At 31.0% G+C, this 26860-nt stretch overlaps 1 protein-coding gene across 50 annotated transcripts in view; it reads left to right on the top strand.

Moving 5' to 3' along the window:
• LOC145285972 (disco-interacting protein 2 homolog C-like) overlaps positions 1-26860 on the top strand; it is a 421962-nt gene that overhangs the window by 215933 nt on the left and 179169 nt on the right. For 28 of the 50 annotated variants that reach the window (XM_080134525.1, XM_080134524.1, XM_080134539.1 and 25 more), the window contains one exon: positions 20274-20405. In XM_080134525.1, the coding sequence (XP_079990651.1) occupies positions 20274-20405 (132 nt within the window). Of the gene's footprint in view, positions 1-20273; positions 20421-26860 lie in introns of all 50 variants that reach the window. The other 22 variants (XM_080134543.1, XM_080134534.1, XM_080134527.1 and 19 more) reach the window with 1 other exon arrangement.

Raw genomic sequence — 26860 nt, 5'->3', positions numbered from 1 at the left:
TCAGAATGAAATATTGATTTTGTTGAATGGAAGCTATCGATGACAAACTTTGAGAATTCAACTGAAATTTTTTTTATTATCTTATATATAAAAGACATTATGTCTGTCTCCATATTTTCAAATTCTATCTCTTCTGAAACTAAAAGTCACAGAGCAGCGCTAGGGGCCTCAAATGATTGGATTTTTTATGGGCTGTTCTTTTACGGGTCTTTAGCCAGTTAAAATAGTTTTTAAAGATTCAAAAAGAGGTCAAAATTGAAAAAAATCATTATACATTTATTTGTACATTCATCTTAGTTTATTTTGAATCAGTTCATAAGCGTGTCACGTTGGTACATTGGTAAAATCATTAGCTTTGAATACTAGTTTTGCTTACGGTTTTGATTTTAGTTGATGGCACTCAAATACTTTTTTTTTACTTTTGAAATCGCGAATCTATAATAATATATACAAAATCTGAACAAATTAAAATATCATATTTAAGTGTACTTTACAACTAGGCAAAGCCCCCCCCCCAGTGTGTGTGTGTGTGTGTGTGTGTGTGTATATGTGTGTGTGTGTGTAAGAGAAAGAGAAGAAATTGAAACTGTAAATTAAAATTTACTATTAAATTTATTGTTCAACAGAATACGCCAAAAAACAATTTTCTAAAATCCTTATTCTGTGGAGTTTCAAAGAATGCTGTTCTTGCTATTCGTTTCATCAGAGGAAAGAGAAAGAAATTTGCAAATTATTATTATAGCAGAGCTAAGACATTAAATGAAACAGCAATTTATGATGGTTAGTCATAAATTGTTAAACAAATGTGTCCATGTTAGTTTTAAACATGTGTAAACATGGAGGAAATAGGAAAAAAAAACAAAAAAGCAAATTGGGAATAAAAGCATGCATGAAGACTCACTTGAGTAAATCAGACAAGCGAAGGAAATTTAAAAAAAAAAAAAAAAAAAAAAAATAGCCAGAATTTAAAAGTCAGTGGAACGTGCAAGTGCATTGTAGAGTGAAAAAAATTATCCAAATGCAGAACTAATTTCAGAGCAAGAAATAATCCAGTTGGAAAAGAAGTTCAGTTCAGCTTAAATGAATATAAAATATATCCACTTTTATGAACACCTACTGAAATGGCATTCATATGTACTTGATTTTCTTCCATTTATATTAGTTGCCAATAGCCTGGAGGAAAAATGCTAGCTTATGACACCAAAGATAGCTTTGTGGTGGGTTAGAATCTCTCGACCAACAGTAATTATTACTTTCTACACTGATGATTGCATAAGCATGAACACGAGTGTCTATAGGCATAAAAATTGTTAATATTTATTGAAAAGCATAATATATATATATATATATGTAATGAAAGAGATATGCAATTTAATCTACTTGAATTTACCACTTTTGAAAAGCTATTAATTTTAATTTTGGTCATATAGCATTTATTATTTACTCTTGTAGCATATTTGTGATTTGTTAAAAACAATAGAAAATGGATATTGTTCTCTTCAAAAAATAATACAATTCTGTTCATTTTATTTTTGTTTCAAATTTCTTCAAGAAGTCTTAAAAGCAAATCAGGTTTCAACACATTCTTTACCCCCAACCCTCCACTCATACACATGCACATGAGTGTTAAACTTAAAATTTGAGATGGGTATTAAACTTGAGATTCAATACTGCTTAATTCTAAGTGCTGAGTAGTTTGACTTCCTAGAGATTCCGATACTTTTCATTGTACGTTCAAGTTGCTAAAAGCTTTTTCAAAAACAACGGTTGGCTAATAAATTGCATGCTACTAAAGTAAAGATAATTTTTATATTTGGATTATTTTGTCTACTATTACACTTAATCCTTGCTGATAATGGCTTTCTCTGGAATTTGAGTCACAGTATGATCCTCGGGATTCTAGTACTCCCTGTGCCCTTCCAGTACAGATCTGGATGATCGCACCTTCCTCTGTCTGTCCATCCTCCCACACACTTGAGTCAGTCCTGCACTACCAACCGATGTTGGTGCTACTACACTTTTGTTATTTTATTGTTTTTATTATAATATTTCAGCTGAGTATTTTAATTATTGATACAGCTTTTTGGCCTTGCAATCTCTTTACATTTGATAGTATATAAGTGTTCTAGGCTACTAACTATTTGGTATCACATTTGAGAATATATTCTACTAATATTAAATAATGTTTAACTGTTAGCTTAAGAATGTATTTCAAACTAGCGGGGCGGAGGGGCTTTGCTCGGTTGTAAGATATGCTTAAATATGATATTTTAATTTGTCCAGATTTTGTATATATTATTATAGGGTCGTGATTTCAAAAGTAAAAAAAAAGTATTTGGTTGCCATCAGCTAGGATCGAAAGCAAAACAAAGCTAGTGACGTAACCATTGTACCAACGTGACATGGATATGAACTGATTAAAAATTAAATATAAACTAAGATGAATGTACAAAATGTATAATGATTTCTTCAATTTTGATCCCTTTTTTGATTCCTTAAAAACTATTTTAACCGGCTAAAGACCTATACAAGAACGGTCTTTAAAAAATCCAATCATTTGAGGCCCCTAGCACTGCTCTGCGACTTTGAGTATCGGAAGAGATACAGTTTGAAAAAATGGAGACAGTCAGACGGACAGACAGTCAGATAGTCAGTCATACAGCCTTTTATATATTAGATTAAAATAAGCATAAGATTGTTGTTGTTTTTTTTAATTCATATTTCTCTTTGTTCTGTCCTTCTGTTCCACTTTTTCTTGGAAACTACTTGATTTGGCTGAAATTTTGTAAGGACCTTTGTTATGATAAGGTGCAGTGAACTAAGTATTTTAGTATCCATGCGATGCATAGTTAGGGATTAATTAATGCAAAAATAGTACAAATTTAAACATATTCAATTATCAAGTTGGCATAAAGCACCCATTCTAACTCAACAGGCTATAACTTTTGCCCGTTTTTAAAGTTTAGTATAAAATAATATTCTTGAATGATTGAAGAAATATTTCATAATTATATTTTCATTATCATATCCTTTTATTTCCTTTTAATAAACTATACTATATTTGTGTTCTTCGAAATACCATTATTTAGTGTTTTGCTCCACCCTTATTTTAATATTGTCATGGTCAATAGCACTTTCCGTAAGTGTCCAATGTTCAGACTTCTTAGTTTGGCATTCTCGGGCAATATGAATTAGGTAGATGCTTCTAAGTCTGTTGCAAATAAGGTTAGCTCCTTCTATCAGGCTAGAAAACTTCTCATGTCTGCCATTAACTGACATTCCTATAAAGCCACCATTCGTGTATGCATGGAGTAATGTTACCACATCTTGGCTGGTGCATCAACTACAAGCCTCTCCCTCTTAGGCAAGCTGCAAAAAAATAATTTTTAACCTAATAGGTCCAGAACTATGTTCCAAGTTCTAGTCTCTGGCGCATTGCTACAGAGCTGTATCCCTCATATTTATTTTACAATTACTCTCACAGAATGTGCTTTAATGAACTTAATGCATTTGTACCCCGTCAACAAAATCCCACACCTTTACTATAAAGGTTTCTAGATATTGGAAGATTTACTACTCTAATAACTTATTTTCTTGGACAGCTTGACTTTGGATTTATCTTTCTGGTTCAATCTCTTTCTAAAAGGGACACAGACTCCTAACTGACTGTCAGATGCCCAGGGGGTGAACTAACTTCCATCTCCTGGCCATTTGCTGGAATATATATATATTGATATTCTGGCCCTTTGTTGAAGACCACCCAATTATCCACTGAAAAAAATTTATCTGCTGCCAATTTATTTGATATAAAAAAAGAAACTACTACCTGGGGCGGGGTCCTGTATCTATCTGGACATAATTTGTGTTAAGTACTTTGCTCTGAGCATATCCCACCTCTGATTTAAAGAGATTAACTTTTCCGAGGAAAAGCTGAATGGGGGAGGAGTTCAAAACTTTAGACTAGATGTATGGCCAATTTTTTGTGTAATTTCTCTTTCCTTAGTTAAATAGCTCTCCCATAGCAAACTTGTTATTTACATGCATTGCATATTGCACATATGCAACTCATTAAACATGCAACCCTCTTGTGCATATTTACGATACATATATATCCTGACAAATCCTCACGAGGGTGAAATGTGTAAAATTCTGTGTAGTTTAATTGCCATATATATTTTAATAACTTACTACCTAGTTCTACGTATGTATTGAGCACTGTTGAATACTAAAAATATATAAAATCTTATTTCGGTACATGAAAGATATATATTAATTCAATTGTATATTAAAATAAAGATTAAATCAACAGCGTAAATAATATGGAGCATTACTTATTGAAATTAACAATAAAATCAAGAAAGTAATCAAAACATAAATAACTTTAAGAAACTGTGACATCTGCGCTGACCTAGATTTCATTAGACAAATTGACATCAAATCATAAGATATAATCTAAATATAATTCTCGGCTTTACTTGATTTAAATATAATTTTTAGCTAAAAACAGGTTTCAGGAGGGGGTATATATCTTTAATATTTTACAAGTGTAGCAATTAGGTTATTGAATTTTAAAATGGCTGGTGTTGATTGCATGTGCACATACACAACAATTAATGGTTGTCAAAAATATGAAGAGAATTTATAACATTAGCCGTCTGTATGAAATTCTATTATTTATTGATTTTCTTTTGGTAATTTAAAAACTTCCTCTGCAAATTGAATACTATGAAATTTAATAGTATTACTTTATGAGTAATGCTTATTTGTCATGTTGTTCCTATTTACAATGCCTCCCCATGGGGCAGAGTTAGACACCAGGGTCGTTTTTTTAACGTGGAGAAAAGGAACAAAAATAAAAATTGTTTCAGTCGTGAAGGATTTCTCCTCCACTGACAGAGAACAAGAAATTGAAATGCAGCATCTGAAGAACAGATACTACACTTTGATCAACATGCCTTGGTGGATATTTACTCTTTCTCATTTTACACTTACACCTGTACCATTTTAGACTCTGAAGAATCATTTAAAAAAAAAATAAATAAAAAATAATACCCATTGTGTTATTAACCCTGGGCGTGCTATGAAGTTTACATGGAATATGAAATTCTCCAGCGTTCCCCAGCCGCATGTATATCCCAGTCCTGGGAAAATTACATACAGTACCTAGCATTCTGAAATGGTCACCCATCTGGTATTGGCCAGGTGCCCTATCAGTTAACTTTGGTGATCTAACAAGAACTTGTGTTTCAATGTGATTATGCTGCATATAAAAGAATCATTTTAACTGTAATTAAACTTTTGTTCCATTTTTATAGTATTTGCATTATTTAAATGGCTATTATGATCTTGATTGTTCCTATTTACTTGTTTCCCTGCGAGGAAGATTAAATCTGGACAGTATAAGATGTGCAACGAACAGGAGACTTCATTAATTTTATCACATTTAAAGAAATTGATGAGAATGCTTAGGTTAATAGATGAAGAACAGTTGAGGTAGTAGGTTCAGTCGGCAATGAAAAACTAAGGAAAACATGGGAGGTAGTGATAAGATTTAAGAGAAAGATGGCTAAATACAAGGTGAAACAATAAAATTTCCCCCCTAAAGAAAACAACTCTACAGCTTTATTTTAAAACTTTTGTTGAAAAAATCAATTCGGGTAACTTGATTATGTAGTAAAACTGACGTCTATTCAATGTAACCGCCTTCAGCCTCAATTACTACCTTAATACAGATCCGGAACTAGGAGCATGCGTTTTTCACAACCTCCGGCAGGAGCTTGGTGAATACTCAGCGGATGGCAGTGATCAGGCTGGCTTTGGTGTTGTGGGAGGTCATGTTGGTGATGTTCTCGACGTATGACCAAACGAAGTAGTTCAGCAGGTTCAGGTCGGGGGAGGCCAGTGAGAAAAGGGTACAAAGTCGTAGCATTCTTTCTGAAGCCAAGCCTTGGTTACTTTGGACTTGTGGGCCAGCGCCAAGTCCTGCTGCCACATCCAGGCAAGAGAAAGGTTGGTTTAGAAGTCAATTTTTAAAAGCTGTTTGACACAGGTCATGGACGTTTAACTGAATATTTTTATTTTATCACTCAAAAATGAAAATTTATTTTTGCAATCAGATTTTTTTTTTTTACATAAGATAATTCTAAAATCTTGAACGTGTAGTGACCATTATTATTAAGAAATAAAATCCTACACATCGTTTTATGTTATAGACTGTAAAGAATAGCATCTTATGACTGATATTTTACTAATTACTAATAAATAATTTCATCAAAAGAACAGTTTTGTACCATGTTTATGTCTCCATTACAAAGATTAAAATCAAGATATATATGCTATTAAAGCTAGCATTCTTATTTTAATTTTTATCAAGATCCATTAAATGGTTTGCACTTTCAGTGTGTGTGGGCATTCTGCAAGTTAATATTAAGTTTTGCACAATTTTTAAGTTACCTTGCAAAGATTAAAATAAAGATGTAAATATGCTATTAAACTTTGTCTAAATTGCTCATTCCAATTTTGGGCGGACCTGAAGGAGCTTGCCTACGGTCCCTCTATTTTTTTTATATTCATCTTTTTTTTTTTCCAATTTTTTTCAGTGGATTATTATTGATTATAAAAACAAAATGAAAAAAAAAATACGTCAATATTTAAATATTTGTAGAAGGTTTCAATTTCTAATGCAATGTTCTAGTAAATCAATCACCCATTTTAGAACCACTACGTTTTTAGGCCAAATTTCACAAATTTAGCCTTTTTTAAAACATTATTTAAAATAATCTCCCAAAAAAGGCTAAACTGAGTTGAAATTCATAGGTCAGAAGATCCGGACAAGTAGGGAATAAGGACCCTAGCCAGGTTCACATAGAAAAGGACAGATTTTGGTTGAGACAGGTTTAACCTTCACCTTTGAATGCTCAAGTGGATTTTTGCAACCAAGAATGCGGTGTTTATATTTTTATGCAACTTTAATTAATCTTTGGATTGATATTTTTTATTAAATAAATAAATAACAAATTATATTATTTATTCATAACTAAGATTGATTTTTTATGAAGAGTGTGTTAGTTACAATTTTTTTTTTAATAATCCAAATTTTGGTCTAAATAGTTTTAATATTTTTATCAAATGAAGACTTACAATTAAAAAGTTGATTTTTTTTTATGGGTATTCAGGTCTGTTTTGAATGAATATCACATTTAAAATTGTTGCCGGCAAGTAGTTGTTTATAAGTAGAAAAAAAGCAAGTTAATTCAGCCTAGAGGTACCGTCCGTGAAAGGAAAGCTTTTTTGAAATTTTACTTTTGTTAGAGGGGGGGGGTGATTCAGATCTGCCTCTTTTTTGTTTGCATTTATACATTTACAAAACTTTTAAACTTTTGCGCACAACACATTAACCCAAGAAAAATCCAATATTGAACTGGAGCCCCCCCCTCCCACCTCTGAAAAAAAAAATTAGTCATACACACATGCGGAATGATGACATCAGCCTCGGCTTGTACCACACAGTACTATTGTGAGGATTTAAGGACACTAAAATAACCAAATCTTCATAAGAAGAATGCAGAGTACTGAAACTTTGGAGAGGCTTAGTGCAATTCAAATTCCAGAGAAGACTAGTGGTCTTTGCTAATGGGAAATCAATGGTAAATGGCAATAATGCAAAGTGACATGCGTTAGTTATCGAAAAGAGTCTCCAGGTTCCAGGGAACACCACTAGTCATGGCAGACATTGTTTTCTTCATAGCTCTGAAGACTCCAAACGACAGCATATTTAACACATTAATTTATTAATTCAAGCACTCGTTTTGCTTTCCTGGGAGATTTAAGTATCATTTTCTCATCCACAGCCCCATTTGGACCGTATAGGTTAGGTGTATTAACTGACTCTGTTTTAAGATTCACTTTCCTTATATCGGTCATTACCCTTGTCCCCTCTAACAGAAAGGACCTCTTTATTAAAACAGAAATATTTCCAAATTGGACAGCATTTCTGATCTCGTCCTTTTGTTTAAAAAACAGGCTGCTTTCTGATTGGCCAAGGTTATCATGACATATGTTCAGGCAGCAGGGTTTGTATGCAGCAGGAAAAATCAGGAGGAAATGAAAGCAAATTCCCTGCAGGGTAAATCAGGGAATTCACTTGTTATCAGGGTAAATGATTGCTCTTTTTGTGAAAGTAATTAATTTTTTTGCACCCCTCTGCCAGTTAAAAATGCAACTATAAAAATTTAAAAAAATATACAAGTTATTTTCATCACATGGGCATAACCGTCAGTTTTAGATGATAAATTTACTAGAAATTTAATGAAATATAAATGACTTAAAAAGCTTTGAACTTCTGTATTTTTTTTTTAAATAGTATTATACCTGTATGAAATTAAGATGGACATTATTTTATCAACACTTTGGTAGAGTTTGATGTTTTGATCAGCTTATGTTGTCATTAAATTTTTATTCTTTTTAATTGGGGAATGATTTGGAATAATCTGAAAAATTAGGGAATTCTGGAATCTTGTATGTGTAAAAATTCTGAAAGAATAGTCTACAAAGAATAAAAAAGGTTAATCTAATATATGAAGAAAAATCTAATATATAAAGTAAAGTTAGTCTTCTAGATTTTTTTTTTCTTTTCGTGTTATCAATAACTTTCTTGCTACAAAATCAATATTTGATTCTTCAAAGTATTTTTTGATGGTCTGAATCATTTTTCATATAGACTGTCTTTGGGGTGAGGTGCATCTGTATTTATCAATACAAAATTACTTCCCCTTTGTTTAGAACAAAAATATTTGGAGAGAGAAAAACTGCATAATTAAAAAAAAGAAAACAAAATTCAAGTAAAAATACTACCGGACAATTCTGGGTGGGTAAAACAAGCATATTATAAAATCTGACTCCAGTAGGTGATAGGTAGTTTGAAAGAGCAATTGGTCAGCAGCTTTCCGAGCTGGATATGAATTTATATCCCCCTCCCCTTCTCTTAAGAAGTAAATGAAATTCCTGTTTGAGTAAGATGTAATAAAAGTTGTATGCTGTGAATAATCCCCACTCATTGCAACCCACACTCTTCCTCATACATGATAGAAATTTAAGTGTAATGAGGATTTTGGGTTTGCTTGATGCTATACTTCATCTTTTCTGTTCTAGATCAGGACTCATGGCGTAGTGGATAAAGTACTTAGTAAAATTCACTTGTAAGTGATATGCTTCTGGAGATTGAAGGTTCAATTCTCAATGCAGGAGATTCTCAGAATACAATTGCGCATTACTTAGGACCTATACCCAGCTATGACTGACCCTATTGATTAAATAATGTTTAAAATTCCATGCAGATTCTTGCATTCAACAAAAGGATTCTCAAGTTCGACAAGATACACTTGAAGAAGGTCGGAGATTACATCTGCCAAAATGTGAAAATAACACTAAAAATGAGAAGAGTAGTCAGAGTAATATGAATTATCACTCCTCATCTAAAAAATTCAGAAACATTATTTATTTTTTAATGGACATACACAACGCCAGATATACTTGCTAGCTATATGTATTAAAAGATATACTTGCTAGCTATATGTATTAAAAGATATACTTGTTAGCTATATGCATTAAACGGCTCATCGATATGTTAATATCACTTAGTTTTGTGTATTTTCAGCTATAATGAAGATGATCAAAAGGAGATTTTGTATCTGTATGCTTCTAACCAAACATAATGAGCAGTGTTATTTCTCACCATTTTTTTTTTTTTTTTTAATATTCTTTGTTACAGAGTATTATCAGCATTCATTATAGCTTGTAATTCAGAGTTGTTTTTTTTAATGGCATCTACAGCCTTAGATATCTATGGCCTTCAAAAAGGTTAAGACCACATTTACAGGTCAGCAAGAGGATTTTCATATTAAATACACCACATAGCTGGCGGTTGACCCCCAAAGTAGAATTTGGGGAAGGAACTTTCACTTAGTTTTTTTTTTTAATAAACAACAAATTTGGTTTTACTTGGAAAGTTGCAAAATACACAGACTGTGTTGCGAGAAAATGTTTTAGAAAAATTACCAAAAAAAAAAAAAAAAAAATGAATAAAATTAACTAATAAAACAAATAGATTTTGCTGTTTATTGCATTGCATTCAGGATTGTTAAAATTAATATATGTCTTATTATAACAATATAAGGTAATGAAAAGCGTATAATTTTTGTTTCTTATTTTTAAATGGAAATTGTTCCAGACGAAACATCGAAGCCACTTGATATAAGGAGCTTAAAAAATATTACATCAAGATGAAAAACTAATCAATGATAAGTATTATATGGATAGATTCCGACCCAGAAAACAGCAATTCTCCCCGTTTGTCAGAAATATTGCTCAACAAATATGACTAAAGAACATAATGAGAGAAGCAAGAGTTACAAGGCAGCTGAAAGTTAACACAAGGTCCACTCTCATAAGAGTTAATATTAACTTTAATCTATTATTTCAAAACAACTTAATGTAGAGCCATTATATTTATTTTTTATATTTTAAACAGTAAATTATAAGTTCAATCATACACACAAAATGCTGAAAAACATCATCTCTGTTTGGAATTCTGATATGCTTATTATAAATAGATCATGCAGTATGCAAAGAAAAATAACTATTTATAATATGCCACAAGGAAAATAACTCTTAAAGTAATTAAAATGTAAATAAAATCATATTTTTAAAATTTTCCCATTTTGGAAAAATATTTTTGGGTGTGTAAGAAAAATACAAATAATATACCCTGCCTTCCATTTTTTAGAAAAATATGTAAGTGGGAAAGGATCATCTCTTGTGGCATATTATGAAGCTATTTCCCTTTGTTTCCTGATTAATGTTTATATCGCCAATATTAAAATTTCAACATGATTTTTTTTTCACTATTAACATGTACAATCCAATTAATTTTAACTTGGTGTTTTTTTTTGTTTTGTTTTTATTTTTTTTTGGGGGGGGGTCTTAGTTTTATTTATTTATTTCTAACCCTTAAATATTATGGCTTTATGCAATAGTCAGTTGTTTTTAAGCAGTGCCAAATGGCATTTTTTTAAATTTCCCTGGAATTAATGTTAAACTTACGAAAATAAACCAGAATACCAAAGCAGTGTAATTTAAGGAATTTGTTTGTCTGTTGAAGTTAACTGATATATTGGCACCTTGATCTTTGACATCACTTGATTATTTCAGGGTTAGGAGTCCAAAATTATTCTAACAATTTTTTGTTACAGTTGTCAATGAAAAATAAGAATATATATGATAATCTCTTCCCCACTGTATGATTTCCACCTAATACTGAGTCTGAGTGACAGATAATCTCTCATGTAGATTTATTTCCTCTCTTTCTCTTCTGGAAATTCATAATTGCATTCTTATTGGATCCCAATTACCCCCCCCTCCCCACGCCAAAAAGAAAAAGAATAAATAAAAATTGTATTCGCCCTTAAAAAATAAAAATAAATAAAAAACTAAGGTTAGAATTTCACAAAGTGACTGAAGGCTTTTTCTTTATTTGCTGTTGGCCAAGTCAACATTCAAATGATTAGTGAATTAATGGCCTATTTTTTACCCTTGTGACAGTTAAGCTTTTCACAGCTTCTGCTTAATTATAAGGATTTAGCAAATCACAAGGCAACATATTTAAAACAACGAAAAGAAAGAAAAATAGAATTAGAAAATTCACTGTAATCTTTGGGGTCATCTTGTTACTTTATATTAGTTTTCTCTTAAAATACTTTGATTAGAAAAATACAAGTCACATACCAAATATTTGTTTTTGACCATATTGGCCAAAAAAGTATCTTGACAATTGTTTTTAAAATTAAATGAATGAACATTACAAGAGTTGATGATTTTTTTTTAATTGTGCTTATGTAAAAAAAAAACATTGTCATCTAATTTTTTATGAATGGAAAGCAGAACAATATAATAAAATTAATATGATAGGAGTTTTATTTTCTCTTATCAAAATACTTCCGCAGAAACAAAGGAAGACGTTATCATAAAATGTTTAAAGTATATTTTATTTCTTTATGATATTGTCATTTTTTTTTTTTAAGTTATTTTCTTTAAAAAAATATGTACAGTAAAAATAAATATATAGGTTCAGCTATTGCTTCTTTCTCTCTACTCATCTTCCGGTACCACTGTAGACATCATGCCAACTTCAAACATTGCCCCACATTTTTCTTCCATCTTTTCTCTTTTTTCCTTTATATCTCAGATTTTGTAAAGCTAATAAATATTTCATATCAAAAACAAATACAGAAAGGAATGTGCTGCTTCCATTGTGCCAAGAAATCACCTTTTCTATTGCTTCCAACATAACAGATGTACTGAAACTAAAACCGCCTTCAGCACTGCCAGCAACCACTGTAAAAGGGTAATGAAGAATGCGAGAGAGTTGTATGCTCAGTCCGTCATGTCCAAAGTGGCTGAGCAGCAGCTTGGTTCTCACCAGTTTTGGCAAATAGCAAACAGAATCCTGAACAAAAGCGTGTGCTCTACCCCAACTATCATCAATTAGCCTGAGGTAATCTCGTCAGCATGAGACAAAGCCAAACTCTTTGCCAAGAACTTTGCAGCTAATTTTACTCTGTGACCAAGGCCGCCAACTCCCACATATTTCCTCCTGTATCCGAAAACATGCTATGCGACATACAAATATCTGTGTGCGATGTTGCCAAGCTAATCAAAAACCTTGATTCCAGTAAAGCAACTGGCCCCGACAGCATTTCAATTATAGTGCTCAAAAGGCTTCAACCAGAACTAGCTCCCATACTTACAAAGCTTCCCGAGACCCTGGAAAATCTCATTGGTATGACCTGTATTTAAGAATTGAGGTGATCGGTCATCTCCCTCTCAGTACAGACCAACAAGTCTCCTGTGCATCATGAATACTTGAATCTGTGTTAGATAGAGAAGTAGTCAACCACTTCAGCAAAAATAACCTTCTTAGTGACATGCAATATGGTCTTCGTTCTGCTAGATCTACAACAGATGTGCTTATAGGATTAGCAAAGCTCTCGATGGAGGGTTCATTTCTAGGGCAATTGCTCTTGACATATCAAAGGCCTTTGATAGGGTATGGCATAAAGGTCTATTTCACAAGATCTCCAGCTATGGTATAGCTGGAAATGTCTTTTCAATTATAAAATCATTTCTCTCTGATAGGTTCATAAGAGTAGTGGTTGATGGGCAGAAATCAGAAACTCATAGTGTTAATGCTGGAGTCCCTCAGGAGTTCATCCTGGGTCCAACTCTCTTCTTGATCTATATTAATGATCTTCCAAATCACATCCTTAGACCATTCGACATTTTGAATGAAATTTTGTATGAACCTTTGTTATAAAAAGGTGAAGTGAGCTAAATATTATGGTATCCATTTGATGCACAGCTAAGAATTAATACAAATTAGTATTGAATGCAAAAATGAGCACAAATTTAACCATGTTCAACCATTAATTTGACACAAAAAGTATTCAACGGACTACAACTTTTGCCCATTTTTAACAGGTAAAAGGTCTAGTCTTAAGTAATTCATAATTGTATTTTTAGTATCTGCCATACCAAGGATTAAATCGTTAACCTCCAGAAGATTGTAGCTTCAGAATTGATTTGAAGCTGAAGATCCAATTCTTAGTATGAGCAATGGTAAGAATATAGAATGTAGTGAGACAATAGTTGGAGAGAATCAACGTGTTACAAGTTGATCTCTTAGACATCAGTTGCAGTTCTTCCTGGAAAGAGATGATGAGAAGTCGGTGAAAGAACATAAAGTATGTGAAATTGAAATGACTCGTAGTTAACATAATTTACTTCATGAAAATGTCTCTAAACTACTATACTACTTGGTTTAAAGTGTGTAATTTCACAATTTCAATTTTAAAGTGTCTTCTATATTTGCAGTCATTCAACTTATAATATTTACTCACAAAAATAACTGCTACCTGGACAGCAATTAATCAAGCTGTAGTCTTCTTTACAGAAAAACAAAGATACAATTTTCACATTTAAGTAATTTAGAGAAAACAACAAAAAGATCATTGTGATGTTTTCCAACGTTGAGGAAATTTACTGTGTATGATCATGGTTGCATTTTATTAATTAGGTAAAAACAACAAAAAGTTATTTTGTCTGGCCTTTATTCGAAGTTAAGAATTGATTTTGTGTAAGCATAAAAATGAAAATGAATTCCCTATTAAAATCTTTGCATAATGAGATTAATAAATAAACAAAAAAAAATGGAATGTCGATCAATCAAATAAAAAGGTTAAATATTACTGTGTATTTTGAAAGGGTTAATTTGTATTTTTCACCTTTATATTCTTTAAAGACAGCAAAAAGTTTTAACTTAATGACTATTAGAAAAAGAGGAGTTTTTTTTGTTGTTTTTTTTTTTTTTTTTTGCAATTTTAAAAGACGAAAGGAAGAAGGGACTTTTTTCCATGGCAAATATAATGCTTATCATCAAAAACAAAATTAGTTTTAAAAATAACTGAATCTATTATAAAAAGATAACCTTTCTTTGCTATGTTCTGTGCAGTTGTTTTAAGAAACTCTTTCAAAGTAATCTAAGTGTGTGCAAATGTCATTGTGGATAAATTTAACTAGAAGTTGTTTGAATCAAATAGAAATTACTATTTTGAATTTAAAACTTTTTCATTAGATCACTTAAATTAATATTACTACTGATATTTATATAAAACAAAACAGAAGTCAAATTATGAATGAATCGTACAATATATTTATTAGAAACTGTTTATGAAATAAATATGCAAATGAAGTATAGTCATGATTGTTTTGGATGTTTTTCACTGTATTTATAATGTATTTAAAACTATTTTATTGCATTATTGAATTAAGCCCATGGTTAGCATTTTGATATATCTATATATCTGTGAAGGTGTCTGTCTGTCTGTCTGTACATTTCCCTACACAATATCTCTGTCAATTTTCGAGTCTACAGACTCGAAATTTGATAAAGAGGGTATGGAGATTTGGGAAAATCTTTAATCCGTTTTCAGCCAGAAATTTGGCTGTTAAGGGGTCAAAGTCCAACGATTTGACCTTTGAGAACTCTACCAAATTCCTCCGCCAATTTTGGGTCTACACACTTGAAATTTTAGATATAGGTTCCTTGGACATGGATCTAACTTAATAACTTGATTTGAGCCCAAAACAATAAATGTTAAGGGATCATAATAGGGGTCAGAGTTTTAAAAAATTTGACCTCTGCGGTCGAGCCTGCCTTCCTACTACCACTTTATTTATTTATTATTTATTTATTTTTTGCTCAACACACACCTCCAAACACCTAGGCAATGCCGAGCACCCATGCTAGTATCTATAAAAGTGAAGTGTGTGTGTGTGTGCACATTTCCCTATGCAATAACTCTGTCAATTTTTAGTCCACAGACTCGAAATTTGATATACTGTGTACTGAGATTTGGGAAAATCTTTGTGATCCGTTTTCGGCCAGAAATTTGGCTGTTAAGGGGTCAAAGTTCAACGATTTGACCCTTGAGAACTCTACTAAACTCCTCCACCAATTTTAAGTCTACACACTTGAAATTTTAGATATAAGTTCCTTGAACATGGATCTAACTTAATAACTTGATTTGAGCCCCAAACAATAAATGTTCAGGTGTCATAATAGGGGTCAAATTTTTAAAAATTGACCACTTTTTTTTTTTTGCTCAACATACACCTTCAAACACCCGGGCAACGCCGGGCTGAAATGCTTTTATATATATATATATATATATATATATATATATATATATATATATATATATATAGTTTGGATAAATGAAAAAAAAACAAAAAAACTTTTGCATTTATCCATTTAGATGTGTATGTGTGTATGCACTCAAACGGATGTATTTAAATATGCTCCATGTTTGTCATTTAGCATTTTTTCATTTAAAATGAAACTACTTAAGGAATTTATCCCTATGATGAAACAGCAATATATTCTTGTCCGATTCATAAAATTGTTACTATTCAATTTAAATAAAAATGATTTGAGATTAGGTTTATTTTATTAAAAGCTTCTTGAAAATTAGTTTCCAATAAATAATGTTTTGTAAGTATCTTCCAGATTTTATTTCCATTATCTACATTTTTATATATAACTGGATGTTGCCTTGAAAGGACATCCTTGAATTACAGTTTTTACATTCTTATCCGTTTCTCTTGGATTTGAAGCCACACCCGTTTGTGGTTATGAGTGTGAGGGAGGTCAGTGTTAAGTTTCTGAGCTGTTGAGATAGAAGTTGATTGTTGGTCAGTTATCTCCTTTCCCCAATCCCCCCTTCATTCATTCTTCAAAGTCTTGTTCTGTTGACACTTACTGTCCTTTTGTAGAGAGTAAGCTGATAAATCAAGAGAGCTTGTCTTTTCAAAAACTGCACCTTTATTCACATTTTCCTTTGTATTTTGTTTTTGTAAATCATCTTTAAACATACATTCAAGTTGCCTTCATTTTAGTATAGTATACTTCATCTGCTTTTTTATTTATTTTTACTAAGTCTGTTTTCGTTGTGACTCTAGTATCTATCCACATTAGCAGAAAATAATAAGTAAAAATTTCAATTTAAAAAATAAATTTTTTTTAAAAAGTTTACTCTCTCTCTCCGGCAAAGTTAGACATGAGATCAGTTCATATTGGGGAATCCTAGACACTCAAAAAGGAGGCATTCTGAAGAGGTATATTTTGTCATGATCAGCCCTGTCTGCATTTTCTAGTGAGGACATCTCCATAAATGGCAGGAAAAAAAAAAACAAAAAAAAAACATACACACAAAAACAAACCCCTTTAAAGAAGGCATAGGTAATGCTTTGGAGCATAATAGTAATTTCAAAAGTTAAAAATAAACAAATATGACTTAGGTGCCATTACCTAGAATCGAAACAAAATCATTTAGCACTCCAATATTATTCATTATAATCTAAGCTAATAACAGATGGTTATCAAAAGTTTAATAAAAAATTAACTGATTTTAACGTATAAATGTGAATTTACCGATGCGTAGAGGAAGAAAGCATATATAAATACATCCGTTTGAGTGCATACACATATACACATCTAAATGGATAAATGCGAAAGTTTTTTTTTTTATTTATCCAAACTATATATATATATATAGGTAGTTGCCTGTCTAGCCGCACTGATGAGCTGTGAAACAGCGAAACAGTACTGTATGTGGATGACTATATATATATATATATATATATATATATATATATATATATATATATATATATATATATATATATATATAAGCATTTTAGCCCGGCGTTGCCCGGGTGTTTGAAGGTGTATGTTGAGCAAAAAAAAAAAAGTGGTCAATTTTTTAAACTTTGACCCCTATTATGACACCTGAACATTTATTGTTTGGGGCTCAAATCAAGTTATTAAGTTAGATCTATGTTCAAGGAACTTATATCTAAAATTTCAAGTGTATAGACTTAAAATTGGTGGAGGAGTTTGGTAGAGTCCTCAAGGGTCAAATCGTTGAACTTTGACCCTTTAACAGCCAAATAAGGCCTCCTAAGTTCCAATTTTTCAATTTTGACCTCATAGCAGCTCTTTTTACTGGCTAAAAACCTGATGGAATTTGTCCCACAGGTCTGAATCCTCCATGTATCAAGTTTCAAGTTTGTGGACCAAAAATTGACAGTAGTTGGTAGAGACTGTTATGCACACACACACACACACACACACACATACATATATATATATATATATATATCAGGCTGCCCAGCAGGTGTGGTCTGGTTGTAAAATACACTTGAATGATATTTTAATTTATGCAGATTTTGTATTATAATCAGTTCTCTATTGATTATTGTGTTGTATCTGATATGGAGTAGTGATTTTAAAAGTAAAAAATAAAAATATGACTTAAATGCTATCAGTTAAAATTGAAACCAAAATATATAGCTCTCCAGCCTTATTTGTTACCCTCTGAGCCACATCCATACACATATAAACAGTTGTAAAAAATAACATTGTTTAACCTATAAATGTATATTTGTGCATGTATAGAAGAGCACATTAAGTCAACTTATGCCTACCAAGTTCCAATTTTTTTTTTCAATTTTAATCCCAGAAGTTATTTTTACCAGCTAAAAAATAAATCGAATTTGTTTCACAGGTCCAAATCCCCTATATATATTGTTTCAAATTTATAGACCTAAAATTGCCAGGAGTTTGGTAGAGGAGACCGTTTCTTAGATACACTAGGTCACTTATATAGATATATATTAGTGTTGGGACAATTAATCAGAATCAGGAATTAGAAAAATTGGAATTTGGGGGGGGGGGTATAAGAATCAGAAAAATTTTAGCTAATTTCCGATTCCAAAACGATTCATTTAATTTTTTCTTGAAAATAAAAAAAATGAAACAAACACAGATTTATCTATTAAGTTGTTCATTTACAACATAAGACTAAGGACCACAGAATGGATTATAAATCCTATTCCCAGATTTAACACTGATTCTCAAGAGTCTAATTTATTTCTTTTATTGGTCAATTACTGTAAACAAAATATTAGAGTTAATAGTTAACTTACTAATTCCCTTTGTAAACCTTTTTGCACCTAACCACTAAACATCTATATGCCTCTTCATAAGGAGTTCACACTTGATTATTAAAAGATTTTAAATGCTCTGGACAAAGTTTTTCAATATTATTAAATATGACTAGAAAAGATATTTATAGTGAGGTTGCTGACTAATTTAGTCATGAGAGGAGAGTTATGCTAATAAAAGTAATACACAGGAAGTTTACAGTTTATTTCTACTTTGAAAACAATATTAACTTTTTTCTTTTTGCTATTAATAGGCTAATATTTGTTCTTAAATGGCCTAGTTCATTTTTTAAAAAAAAGTAGGATTTAACTAACAATATTTCTATTTATATAAAGTTAGTTATGTGTGTATGGTTATATATTTGTGTGTACAGAATTCACTTTGAAATTAATAAATTATCTGTTTTAAAGCACGACTTTGTGTAACAATGCAAATTTGGCCTATGTTTGGTTTAATTTAGTTTTAACAAAAGATGTTAAAATGGGGGTGAAACCTTTCATGAAAATTGAGATACTGCTGTTTCTTTTTGTCTTTTTTTTTTAAATACCAAAAGATATGAGGCATCAATTAATAAATATTCTCCAAATTTCACTTTTTTTATTTTATTTTTTTTTTTTTTGCATTTTTAAAAAGGGTTTTACGAGGCATAATGTAGGCGCAACTTCCCATTTAAGAGTTCAGTTATTTCAGATTTGCATTACATTTGATCCATAGTCATTAGGAACAAATTATACAAGATTTTCTGGGTTTCAATTTCTTCTTTAGATTCCTTAAGTTTTTAATTTTGCACATTTTTTAGAATTTTTCATTAATTAACTTTTTTTATTGACTTTTAATTCAGTGTAATATGCTTCTTTTTATGGATTGCTGTTTAATTTTCTGTGGAAATATTAACCATTTGTACCCAAAATTTCCACATGCTTGCATATCAAACTTGAGTAGCAACTAAAAATATATATAAATGTTAATGTTAAATTTATGTTAACGCTAATAATATTCACACAAATTCTTTTTAATAGAAAAAAAAAATGGTTCTAAGCAACAATTTTTAACATCTATTTAGTTTTATATTGAAATCATAAAAGCTTTGAAGTTAACTTTAACAAGACATACAGTATCATTGATTGAAACAATATTTTGTTGTGAAATAATAATGCAAATGCAAATACTCTAGAGTTGTGCCAGGTCAGTACGATTATTCCATCTTGTTGCTGATCTTTCTGGCAGTATGCAACGTTGTGCTCTCTTGTTGAAATAAAGCACTTTTTTACTCAACAAGATTTGGAGACTTTTCAACTAGCTTGTCTTAGAGATAAACAAGTTGCCTGAAGTAAAGTTCAACATTCATGTAGGGGGGGGGGGCTTTAGCATAAGTTTAAAGCGCAAGATTCCTTCAAAGTTCCACCAAATGATGATCTTCTTACCAAATTATTTTAACTCTGCACACACTTTTCCCTCAATGTAGTAAATATGAAAATTCCATTAAAAAAAAATTAAGATTTTTGTCATAAGTTTGTATTTTTTCTTTCAATATTTTTCTTTTACCAATATGATGTTGAATGTATGTTTTTTTTTTTTATATTTATTTAAAAATGTATTTTTCCTTACAATTTAATAAAATCTTTATAATTAATTTTTTTGTTTTTGTGTTCAGAGATCCGTACAGAAGCAGTGATGCAAGCTTTAGCGATGCAGAATAAGAAAGTGCCTGTGATGCCCCTTCCATCCAAGCGCACATCCGTCAACTACCATGGCCAACAACAGCAGCAGCGCAGAGAGATGCATGGTACTTACTACTCCAGTCAGTAACTAACCTTCTAATCAATCTTTCTACTGCCAATTTCTACAAACCCTGCCAACAAAATACAAAAGAAAAAGAAAGAAAAAAAAAAGAAACAGATCTCTTTCTGCTGTTTTATAGACACAATTCTTTATTTTCTATTTTCATTTTTCTTAACAAATTTTTCTTTTCATAGTATTTTCTCTTGCTTTTGCCATAGTTTACTTTTTTAACTATTTTGTTTCTTTCTTTGCTTGCTGTTGCATTTGTTTTTTGTTTTTGCTTGTATATCCTATTTTTTATGTGTGTATATAATATATATATGTTTGAATTTTTATTTAGGCAGCATTTATTCATTCAGGCATGTTTGATTAAAAATGACATTGTTTTTGTTAGTTTAGTCTTTTCATTTTCTTTTATTGGATAATCACCTAAAAATATATTTTTTTAATTTGAACAAAAGCAAAAATAAATTGTAAGGACAACTTAACTGACAATAGCAATCTGTCATTTTAATCAGATATGCTGTGTGTGTGTGTGTGTGTGTGTGTGTGTGTGTGTGTGTGTGTGTGTATATATATATAATGACATAGTGTTAGTTGATAGGTCAGTCAGTATGGTGCTTAATAGCTAAAAGTGCATTAGTTTTTTTTTTTTTTTTTTTTTTTTTTTTAATCCAAGTTGGAAATATGTGTCTGTATTTAACCATACTGAAGCACCTCCCTGTGTATGAACTAAGATATTTAAGAATTTAATTTATTTTCAAATGAAATTATAGATTCCCTCTTTGACATTTGCTCTAATGTTTATCAATTACAATTTGGGATTTTTTCACCACCAAAGGAAAAGAAAATCTTTTCAAAACAAATAATTTAGAAGATTTTATTGTAATGATGCTTCTATAATTTATATGGAGGATTGGTAATAAATCGGAGAGATGATATACTTTCCTTTAATAAATCATTCATAATAATTATCAAATAACAAATAGGTTCCACTATATTACAAACTAGTTGTACCTTGGATGCCGTAGAGTCATTTTAGTTTTTAATTTTTATTCATTTGTACATTTTAAAATTAAAGTAGACAACTGCTACCATATTCTTCAATTTAAAATAAATTATCCATTTTGAAAATTTTTATTTTTAGGTGATTATTTAAAAATTTTTCATATTAGCAGTAACCTGGGCAAAACTAAGTAACTTCTGAAATAAATTGTAGTTAATAATGTTATATTGCCAATAACACGGTACACTTACAAATGAAAATTGGCTGGTCAGAAGCAAAGAATGATTCGCTATTTGAATCTTACAAAATAATTCTTAAAGTATTGACCTCATGAAATAAAAAATTAAAAAAACAAAAAAACTACCCTCTACCTTAAAATAAGATTTAATGTTAAATTTGTGTTAATTGCAATCTAAACTGTTATCAATACTAGATAAATATTCCATACTAAAATTGTGGTTCTCCTTGTTTACTCTTTATAAGTAAGGAGTTGATTTTTAATATGAGTGTATTTAAATGATATTTATATGAGAGTGTTCAAAAATTAATATACCTAAAGCCTTTTTCTAGGAGTTAATATCCTATTGCTTTAATAACAAATAATTTGATGTTTTAAAACTTTATTTGGTAAACAATCAACCGATTTTATTCTAAATGGAAATAGGAATTAACCTGTAATCTCTCTCTCTCTCTCTATATATATATATATATATATAAATTTATATTCCTGTCAGTTTTTTTTATATGTTCACAATTTGATTAATATTTACAAAAGTCCATTACTTTCCTGATTAATTTTCATACTGAAAACTTATTTGCATAAACTTTATTGCATTTATTTCTATACATAGTATGATTCTTGCAAAATATACACTCAAGAAGTAACCTCATTTGCATATTACATTAAAGAAAATCGATTTTACTAAATAGCTGTATGTTAGTTACCATTTAAAGTGAGAGAATTGCTTTAAGTGTTCTATTTAAGATTGTTATTTAAAGTTGATTTATATTGATAATATATTTAATTTAATTTATTTTGAATTATTATTACCGACATCAATTTTTTTAGAAATCGGTTTCGAGTTATTTCCCCTGGGCACCACCTGTTGAATCAAATACAATATTTCTCTTCAAAATCTCTTTCGACTGCAGCACGGGCAACAAAATGTGTTCAATATCCGGAGAATAGCTCCTTCTCTTTGTATCCCTTCTACCAAAATATCTGGTGGAGAGGGTGTCACGTATTTCTTTTTTGAGCGATTACATTTTTGTGTTTTTATCCGTTCTTTTATTTTTTAAATTGTCTTCGGGGTATCAACGTTGCCCATGATGAACGTGATCATTATCTTTAGTATAGCAGGTGCATTCCAAACGGGACTTCATTTCAACTCCGGTAATGCCAGGTATCCATGCTAGTGTTATATAAAATCTCTTTAATAAATAACTTTCTAAATTCTTATCTGTAATTGGGCTTCAAATACCTGAAGAGTTTTACATTTGGATAAATCAGCAGAAAAGTGTCTTTATTAATGTAAATCTGTTAATCTTTTATTCTGGTAATTGAGCATCTACAAAAGAAAACAAAAATTTTTTTTAATTTCCCTCAAACAAGGCATATTGCCACTAAGATATAAGAGGCTACTCTGATAGGGGCCACATTTATATCGGAGGCAATCCAGTGGGAGTTAAATAGTGAGATGTTTATCCATAGTCCATTTAAATTTGTGCATTTGTACAGTTTGAGAAGCAGAAGAGGAGTGTATTCCAAAGGTAAGCAGTTTAAGGAAATAAGCTAATAGAATTAAAAATTTTCCTGCATCTAGAAACTTACAGTGAAGAGGTGGATGTTTGCTGCTAGTCAAGTGGGTTGGAGGTATTTTCATTAATTCAGTAAGTTCATTTGAGCATATTCCATGGAAGTACTTGCAAAACATGCAAAGAGGTGCAACAGTGATGTAAAAGGGATTGGAGCTTGGCAGATAGAGCAAAACCTAATAGATTAGATAAGTTAGTTTTTGTACGTTTTGTCCAAGAGAGAGAGAGAGAGGCTAGTGTTTGGTGCTCCAGCCCAGATGTGGGGACAATACTCCATGCACAGGTGACTTATAACTTTATAGAAATATAGGATACTGGAAGATGTAATAAATTTTCTAGCCTGGTAGAAAGAAGCCACCTTCTTTGCAGAAGACTTGGCAGTATCTTCTATATATTTATTTCAATTTATGTTGCCTGAGGATGTCAGTTCAAGGAATTTGAACATTGGACTCTTGGGAAGGGTATTATTGGCCTTGGCAATCGGTAAGAATAAAAGTTTCTCTTGGTAGTAGTAAATTTTTGGTTCCATTCTATTACAGAGTGGAGGTAATTTTTTTTAAGTATCCAGCCATTGTTTTGGATGGGTGTGTATTTGACTTGTCTTTATGCTGAGAATGGAGCATGGTGTCATCAGCAAATTCTATCTAAAAAACGATTACATCAAGGAAGTCACTTATGAACATAATAATAATGGTCCAATTATGAATCCCTAGTGCACACTCACATTAATATGATGTTTGGATGTGAGACCTGGATCCTTCTTTTAGCTAAGAAGGATCTCATTATAATGTTAAGAAATAACTTTTTAGCAATATAGTTAAAACTTGTTGCAATTTTTTAATAATAAACTATTTTTTTTTCCTTCCACTAATTTGAAATAAAAGCAGTGATTGGTCAAAATTTTAACTAATTACTCGACATTATCCAGTTAATATGCATCTAACATAAAATCCCAAACTCAGAATTAGTGCATGGAAAAATGTCATATTGAATAAAATTTAGTCATTGATGAGTGATTGGAAGGTAAATTCATTGTGGGAGGGGTGGGAGTAGGTACTTCTACCTCCTATATAAACTCACTAATCAAAAGAAAGAGATAAAATGTAAAAATACGAAAATTGATTAGAAATACATTTTTCTTTTTAAGAACATAGACTGATATTTGCCATAAATGGCTGGATGGAATTATATATGTAGTTACTTTGCATTAAAAAAGCTATTACTCAATTATGTTTAAAGTATTGGGTAATCAATAAATGCGATAGAATTTAGCGTCTACAAATAAAAAAAAAAATTTTATTTTAAATTTCCCTCAAACAAGGCACTGAGATGTAAGAGCCTACTCTGATAGGGTCCAGATTTATAGTGGAGGCAATCACAGTGGGAGTTAGATAGTAAGATGTTTATCCATATTACATAGCTTGATAGATGATAACCAGTTTGTGTAACAGAAACATAAGACAAGGAACACATCCATTGCAGGGAGACAGATAATATGAGAATGGTATGATCGCTGTGTGATGGTCGTCTTAAAGACAGGTTTAGATCTAATAACTTCGGAGAAAGATTAAATCTGGATAATATAGGAAGATGTGTGCAGAATAGGAGACTGTTGGTATCTTCATATTGAAAAATGGATTAAAGTTCTCGGATTAGTAGATGTAGATAAGTTGAGATAGCAAGGTCAAGAAAAATATGAAAGGAAGTGATAAGGATGGATTTCAGAGACATGCTAATTTGGAAATAAATTTCTAATGGTTGTCCAACATATGCCAAAACCTTAAACAAATGTTAAACCAAATATTATAATGAATCATAAAAAAAAAAAAAACAAGAAACAGGCTGGCTCTACATTACATATTAAATATGCTTTTAAACCAACTAACTTGACAAAGTTTTGTATTTTTTTTTTTTTCTTGATTTACTGGTTGGCGTAGTTATATGGTTGTATTGGTACATTCACCAAGATTTACAATTGCAGCCGTTTGTAAAAAAACTAGCATAATTGGGACAGAATGCTTTGAGCACATGACCTATTTCCAAAAGATTTCATGAAAAGCCTAGATTGTTATCTGCAAATGATTATAGGACAAAGAACAAACTGTAAATGGCTTGGGTGGCAGGGACTTTTAGGTTGAATCAGAAATGTTGTTTACTCTAACTTCAGTTTTACCATTTTAACCTTTGTTAAATGCTAATTCTATGAGTTACTGTTGAGTTCCTTGCAAATGTGTTCACAAAAAGTTTGTTTTATCACCAAAATGGCTGTAAGATCAAATCTGGACTAATCTGTTTTTTTATTTTTCTGTGTTTGTTTAAGACAGATCAAGCAAAGATGGTTTGAGGATGCTTTGTTATTATTAGTGAGACTTTATACTTGTATGCTTAATATGGCTAGCAAAAATAATTGTATTGATTGAGGCAGAGTCAGAGCGCTGAGAGTTTCTTTAATTCACCTTGTCTGTTCGTCTGCCTGCACTTTTCTCAATAACTACACCTTGGAATTTTTTTAAAATTTTGCACAAACATTAAACATGATATGAGTAAAAAGTAACAGAACAGATTTTCCGGGAAAACTCTGGTTGCCTCCCTAGGGGTGCCTTTCAGGTTAAAATGGCTAAAATTGACACTTTTGTGCTTATTAAAAAAAATTGATGGCTTGGATTTTTATAAAACTTTCTGAAAAGTTGTAACAAACTGATTTCTATATAATTTTGTTTGTCTATACTTTGTGATAACTCTTGGGTGTGCCCCAGGGGCTCTTTTAGGACTAATAAAAACACTCCATTTTTGGGACTATTTTACCATATTTTTCCATTTTCTGTGTGTGTCTATTTAGCAGTTTTTGCATGGTGCTGAACTCAAATTTAAAGATGTTAAGGTCTCGGGGACTTTTGGGGCTAAATATGGTGGTGGTGGGAGGCAAGTATGGACGTAGTCATTTTTTTTTTTTTTTTGCATGGTGTAGAACTCAAATTTACATTTAAGGCCTAAAACTGCACCGTTTGTTCATTTTCACCAAGACTTTACGTCTCCTGGAGACTTTTGAAGCTAAATGGGGTGGAGGGGGGGCAATGCTGAACTTAGTCATTTTTTTATGAATACAAATAACTTTTATGTATTTTTTTTTCAATTCTTGAAATATTACATCGGATTTTCAAAGTCCAGCCCAAATAGGTGATAAATCAAACTATACTGACTAGCAAATTTTTATTGCTTATTGTTGTACTGTGTTATTGGCAATATAATAACATATTGAAATGTTTTTATTCAAATAATATCTATAGAACTAAGACAATTATTTTTTAGAAACTATTTTTTTTTTACCTATATAAATTGTTAAAACAAAATTGTTTTTTTAAAGGGCGAATTAGAAATGTTTTCATTTAATAATCATCAATCTATGGTTGTGATGGGCTTAGTTTAAACTTATTTTCGTTTTTCTTTCTATTTTATAGTAGCATTAGAGCCAATGTCAACAAAATATTATTTTTTACATTCTCACTTGAGTTATTTATATTCAACTAGTCCTCATTTCATATTTTAATTTTTATGTTTTAACTACTGTATCCTCAGGCTATCTTCTGCTGATGTTGATTGAAATTAATGCTATATTATGAAATTTTAACTTGACCTCT

The sequence above is a fragment of the Euprymna scolopes genome, chromosome 10 (genome assembly GCF_053919585.1).
Source record: "Euprymna scolopes isolate OS-2025 chromosome 10, ASM5391958v1, whole genome shotgun sequence".
NCBI lineage: Eukaryota > Metazoa > Mollusca > Cephalopoda > Sepiida > Sepiolidae > Euprymna > Euprymna scolopes.
Note: the sequence above shows the minus strand (reverse complement) of the source record. Positions and strands in the feature narration are given on the sequence as shown.